At 54.3% G+C, this 6,487-nt stretch overlaps 1 protein-coding gene across 1 annotated transcript; it reads left to right on the forward strand.

Moving 5' to 3' along the window:
• The first annotated feature begins 2,365 nt into the window (after nucleotides 1-2,365).
• On the forward strand, nucleotides 2,366-6,217 carry FEM1A (fem-1 homolog A). Its single transcript, XM_024238306.3, has one exon. The coding sequence runs from the start codon at nucleotides 2,505-2,507 to the stop codon at nucleotides 4,512-4,514; it is 2,010 nt and encodes a 669-aa protein (XP_024094074.1). The 5' UTR covers nucleotides 2,366-2,504; the 3' UTR covers nucleotides 4,515-6,217.
• Nucleotides 6,218-6,487: the final 270 nt, after the last annotated feature.

Here is a 6,487-nt window from a genome sequence, read left to right on the forward strand (position 1 = left end):
AAAACATATTTCCACACAAAGACCTGTACGCAGAAGTTTATAGTAGCTTTATTTGTAATCATCTAAAACTGGAAAGAACCATCACACAATGGATAAAAGAATGGTGGCTCATTGCTCCATAATAAAAGGCAACGAGCTACTAATACACACAACAGCATAGTTGCATCTTGAATGCATTGTGCTGAATGAAAGCAGCAGACCCCAGAGGCCACATACTGCATTTTTCAGTTTCTATGCTGTTAGTGTGAAATGCAGAGAACAGATCAGCAGTTACCAGTGGCTGCGGGTGGACAAAGGCGTTGATCAAAAGGGCATGAGATAACATTCTTTTTTTTTTTTTGAGACGGAGTCTCGCTCTGTCCCCCAGGCTGGAGTGCAGTGGCATCATCTCGGCTCACTGAAAGCTCCGCCTCCCGGGTTCACCCCATTCTCCTGCCTCAGCCTCCCGAGTAGCTGGGACTACAGGCACCTGCCACCACACCGGCTAATTTTTTGTATTTTTGGTAGAGATGGGGTTTCACCGTGTTAGCCAGGATGGTCTCGATCTCCTGACCTCGTGATCCACCCGTTTTGGCCTCCCAAAGTGCTGAGATTACAGGCGTGAGCCACCGCGCCCGGCCGGTATGAGATAACAATTCTGAATGAAGATGTTGTTGAACATCTTGGTTGTGATACTGGCTACATAGCTGCATGTTTGTCACACCTGTTCTCTTTATTTATTTTTATTTATTTATCTTAGAGACAGGGTCTCCCTCTGTCACCCAGGCTGAAGTACAATGGTACAATCACGGCTCACTGCAGCCTTGACCTCCCAGGTTCAAGTGATCCTCCCATTTCAGCCTCCCGAGTAGCTGAGACAACAGGTGCACGCTACCACGCCCGGCTAATTTTCGTATTTTTGTAGAGATGTGCTATGTTTCCCAGGCTGGTCTCGAATTCCTGGGTTCAAGCAATCCTCCCACCCACCTCAGCCTCCCAAAGTGCTGAGATTACAGGTGTGAGTCACCTTGCCCGGCCAAACCTGTCCTCTTTATTAAAAATGCATTTTATTGTATACATATTACGCCTCGAATAAACTTTAAAAATAAAGAATTCGGGTCACCAAAGATTTCTTTTTCATAATATAATTCATTGTTGTCAAAAAATGCCAGGAAAGGGATCACCTTACAACTGCTAGAATAGCTATTATCAAAACGATGAAAGGTAACAAACGTTGGCAAGGATTTGAAGAGAACACTTATTCACTATTGATGGTAATTTTAATTAGTATAGCCATTATAGAAAATGGTATGGAAGTTCCAAAGAAAAATTTAAAAATAGAACTACCAGGTGATCCAGGAATCCCACTTCTGGGTATTTATCCAAGAGAATTGAAGTCAGCATGTCAGGCCGGGCATAGTGGCTCACGCCTGTAATTCTAGCACTTTGGGAGGCTGAGGCGGGCGGATCTCCTAAGGTCAGGAGTTCGAGACCATCCTGGCCAACATGGCGAAACCCGTCTCTACCAAAAATACAAAAATTAGCCGGGCGTGGTGGTGGACGTCTGTAGTCCCAGCTACTCGGGAGGCTGAGGCACGAGAATCGCTTGAACCCGGGAGGCGGAGGTTGCAGTGAGCCGAGATTGCGGCACTGCACTCCAGCCTAGGCAACAAGAGCGAGACTCTGTCTCAAAAACAAAAACCAAAACCAAAAAACCCCACAAAGTTATTGAAAGATAAGAAATAAATAAAAATAAATACGTAAATAAAAGAAGGAAATTGACACATACTAGAATATAAATAAATGTGTGTAAATGAATAAATGAATATATGAATGTGAGAATAAGAAGTGAGCGCGTCATTTTTTACCGTTCTCCCAGCTCAAAACGTTTTCGACCCGTCCAGCTTTTCGGCCTCCTCCGAGCGCCCCCTGCCTGTGGGCCGCTTGCCTATGCTCCAAGCCCAAAACAGACGCGTCCCCTCTAGTCGCTTTTAGCCTTCGGTCTCGGTCCTGATTGGCTCAGAGTCGCTCGTGATGCCTTTCGGGAAATGTAGTTCTTAAGGGTCTCGCGCTTGCTTTTTCAATACTCTCTGACGCAGAGACAGCCACGGGAAGTACGTCACCAAATTTCGCCGGTTCCCACAAGCTAGGTCGTGTTGCGCTGCATGACGGGAATTGTAGTCCTCAAGTTGCTAGCTTCCGCTGCCATGCGCTGAGACTGGAACGCCAATTCCCACCATGCCGTGCGCTCACAGCTCTCAGGGGCTGTCCTCTGGCCTTTGGGGAAGTGTAGTCTTGAGCCCCCAAGATTCCTTTTCTGTTCTATGGAGTGGGCCCGCGCAAAGGACTCCATTTCCCGGCGTAATCCCACACGTCGGGTCGCGGCAGCCATTTTGTTCCGCCCGAGGAGACCCTAAGATGGCGGCGAGGGGGACGGTGAAGGTTGCCTCCCGCCCGTCCGGGCTCTGATCCTCCGTCTCCCCGTCCCCCGGCGGCCGGCCCATGGCCTGGCGGAGGCCCGAACCATGGACCTCCGCACCGCCGTGTACAACGCCGCCCGTGATGGCAAGCTGCAGCTGCTCCAGAAGCTGCTCAGCGGCCGGAGCCGGGAGGAACTGGACGAGCTGACTGGCGAGGTGGCCGGCGGGGGGACGCCGCTACTCATCGCCGCCCGCTACGGCCACCTGGACGTGGTGGAGTACCTGGTGGACCGGTGCGGCGCGAGCGTGGAGGCCGGTGGCTCGGTGCACTTCGATGGCGAGACCATCGAGGGCGCGCCGCCGCTGTGGGCCGCCTCCGCCGCCGGCCACCTGGACGTGGTGCGGAGCCTGCTGCGCCGCGGGGCCTCGGTGAACCGCACCACGCGCACCAACTCCACGCCCCTCCGCGCCGCCTGCTTTGACGGCCACCTGGAGGTGGTGCGCTACCTGGTCGGCGAGCACCAGGCCGACCTGGAGGTGGCCAACCGGCACGGCCACACGTGCCTCATGATCTCGTGCTACAAGGGCCACCGTGAGATCGCCCGCTACCTGCTGGAGCAGGGCGCCCAGGTGAACCGGCGCAGCGCCAAGGGCAACACGGCCTTGCACGACTGCGCCGAGTCCGGCAGCCTGGAGATCCTGCAGCTGCTGCTGGGGTGCAAGGCCCGCATGGAACGTGACGGCTACGGCATGACCCCGCTGCTCGCGGCCAGCGTGACGGGCCACACCAACATCGTGGAGTACCTCATCCAGGAGCAACCTGGCCAGGAGCAGGTCGCAGGGGGAGAGGCTCAGCCTGGGCTGCCCCAAGAAGGCCCCTCCACCAGCCAGAGGTGCGCGCAGCCTCAGGGGCCTCCGTGCTGCAGCTCCTCCCCGGAGGAACCACTGAACGCGGAATCTTATGAAAGCTGCTGTCCCACCAGCCGGGAAGCTGCAGTGGAAGCCTTGGAATTGCTGGGAGCTACGTATGTGGATAAGAAACGAGATCTGCTTGGGGCCCTTAAACACTGGAGGCGGGCCATGGAGCTGCGTCACCAGGGGGGCGAGTACCTGCCCAAACCAGAGCCCCCACAGCTGGTCCTGGCCTATGACTATTCCAGGGAGGTCAACACCACCGAGGAGCTGGAGGCGCTGATCACCGACCCGGATGAGATGCGCATGCAGGCCCTGTTGATCCGGGAGCGCATCCTCGGTCCCTCGCACCCGGACACTTCCTATTACATCCGTTACAGGGGCGCCGTGTACGCCGACTCGGGCAATTTCGAGCGCTGCATCCGCTTGTGGAAGTACGCCCTGGACATGCAACAGAGCAACCTGGAGCCTCTAAGCCCCATGACCGCCAGCAGCTTCCTCTCCTTCGCGGAACTCTTCTCCTACGTGCTTCAGGACCGGGCCGCCAAAGGCAGCCTGGGCACCCAGATCGGCTTTGCAGACCTCATGGGGGTCCTCACCAAAGGGGTCCGGGAAGTGGAACGGGCCCTGCAGCTGCCCAGGGAGCCCGGAGACTCAGCCCAGTTCACCAAGGCGCTGGCCATCATCCTCCACCTGCTCTACCTGCTGGAGAAAGTGGAGTGCACCCCCAGCCAGGAGCACCTGAAGCACCAGACCGTCTACCGCCTGCTCAAGTGCGCGCCCAGGGGCAAGAACGGCTTCACTCCTCTGCACATGGCTGTGGACAAGGACACCACAAACGTGGGCCGCTACCCCGTGGGCAGATTCCCCTCCCTGCACGTGGTCAAAGTGCTGCTCGACTGCGGGGCGGACCCGGACAGCAGGGATTTTGACAACAACACCCCGCTACACATAGCAGCCCAGAACAACTGCCCGGCCATCATGAATGCCCTGATCGAAGCAGGGGCCCACATGGACGCCACCAATGCCTTCAAGAAGACGGCCTACGAGCTGCTGGACGAGAAGCTGCTGGCCAGGGGCACCATGCAGCCCTTCAACTACGTGACCCTGCAGTGCCTTGCGGCCCGGGCCCTGGATAAGAACAAGATCCCTTACAAGGGCTTCATCCCGGAAGATCTGGAGGCATTCATCGAACTGCACTGACCTGCCCAGAACGCCTGCACCCTCCCCTCTCCCCTCTCCTGCTGAGAGGGGGGAAATCGGGCTGCGGTATAAAGATGCTTGTTCTTGCCTCCTTCATGCACCAATCAGGAGAAGGGTTCTGCCTCCCATCCTCTTTACCTGCAGACAGGGTCGGAGGTGTTAGCGAGCCTTTGGTGCTAGAAGCCTTCAGGGTCACGTGCTAAGAGGACAGTCTTTCTCCGGGAGCCCGCTCACTCATTCTGAGTTAGGAAAAGACACAAGACCTTCCCCACCTCCTGTCTGCCTGGGTTACGGAGGCCTTTGCCTTGTTACCTAGAGGCGGAGGGACTGAAGCCATTGTGTTCCTTCCCTGCTAGAAACACAGGAAGAAGTTGAGGACGGTCCGCCTTCCCTTGTCCCTTTACGTGGCCGGATAACTCCAGCTGCTGAATACAGTGTTAGGACTGGGGGCTCCTGAGATGAGAGTTTGAAATTCAGGGAATGAGACCACCTCTCATTTCTTCCAGCATGATCACGCCCTGCTCCCGTGCCACCGTAGTCCCTGGCAGACAGGCAGGGCTCTGCCCAGGGCAGCCTGCCACTTGCATAGCTTTCGGTTGGTTTGGTGTTCTGTTTATTTAATAAGTGGGCAGGTTGCAAGCGTTGCACAGAAATTCTGAGATTTTACTGCCTTTTTTTTTTTTAAAAAGAAAGTTGTTTGTTGGACTCCATAAGTGAATTTCAAGCAGTGAGGATTTTGTGGTGCCTGAGATGGCCGAGGCCGCAGGGAGTGAGCTGTATGTGTGAGGAACTTGGTAAGCGAGATAAAAGTCCATGGTGTCAACCCCTAAAACATGGGCGATTGTACATTTTTATACATCTCCACTCTACCGCCTTTTACAGGCTCTCTGATTTTACAGGCCTTTCTAATTTTCCATTCTCATTAGAAAAAGAACTGTGCTTCCAAACAGAAATCAGGAGTGACCACAAAGCCTGACAACACTTTGCCACCCAGCAAAGAACTGGCAAAATTGGTTTGGGTCTGCATTGCCATAGTGCCCGAGTTAAAACTACAGGCCAGTCCGCCTTGCAAACCTCACGTGGCCTCTGATTTCATTGTGGGTGCATCCACAGGTGGCCTGAGCTGTTTTTTCAGCTACTCCGAGGATTGAGACCCAAGTCATCATGAAAAAGGCCCAAGTACAGTCTTAATGTGATAAATCCACTAGCTAAGACGTTGAGTGCCAAGACCAGCCTTCCAGCTGAGGTTTGGACAAAGTCTCAGGTTCCCATGACTCAGGGTAAGGTGCTGGGGCTGCCAGAGGACCTGCCCCAGCAAGATTTTTCTCAAGAACGAGACTCCATCAGCCCAGGCAGATGGGAGCAGGTTCTTGGCCGGCATAGACAGCAGCAAACAGCAGAAGGGAAGCCATTCTCACTACATCCTCCCTGCAGTAGCCACGGCCAGGACCTTAGGAGGAGCAGTGACCGGGGGTGTCCAGAAACGTCCTGTCCCTGGATGGAAACTAGGTCTCATTTGGATTTTTTTTTTTTTTTTGCCGTGTTAGGAAATTATTTATTAATTTACAAGACAGGTTTTAACTCAGCCAAGGTGGGAAATGGCGTCTCTGTCCCTCCCAAAGCACAGAGCACAGAAATGAGGCCGTTTACATCGCGAGTCTCCGTGCTGGTGTTTAAGTCATTAAAAAGATATTCAAAGAGAATCACCTGCCTGATGCGTCCTTGGCGTGGGTTAACTGGGGAAGTCGGAGGTGGGTGGGTCAGTCCATGGCATTGGTGTGAGTGAACAGAGAGACCTAGGGCCACCTCCCCTAGCCAGAGGGGTGTCTGTGTTATATACTGGGGCTTTTTTTTTTTTTTTTTTTGAGACAGAGTCTCACCCTGTCACCTAGGCTGGAGTGCAATGGCGCGATCTCGGCTCACTGCAGCCTCTGCCTCCCGGGTTCAAAGGATTCTTCTGCTTCAGCCTCCTG

Source organism: Pongo abelii, chromosome 20 (assembly GCF_028885655.2).
Source record: "Pongo abelii isolate AG06213 chromosome 20, NHGRI_mPonAbe1-v2.0_pri, whole genome shotgun sequence".
NCBI lineage: Eukaryota > Metazoa > Chordata > Mammalia > Primates > Hominidae > Pongo > Pongo abelii.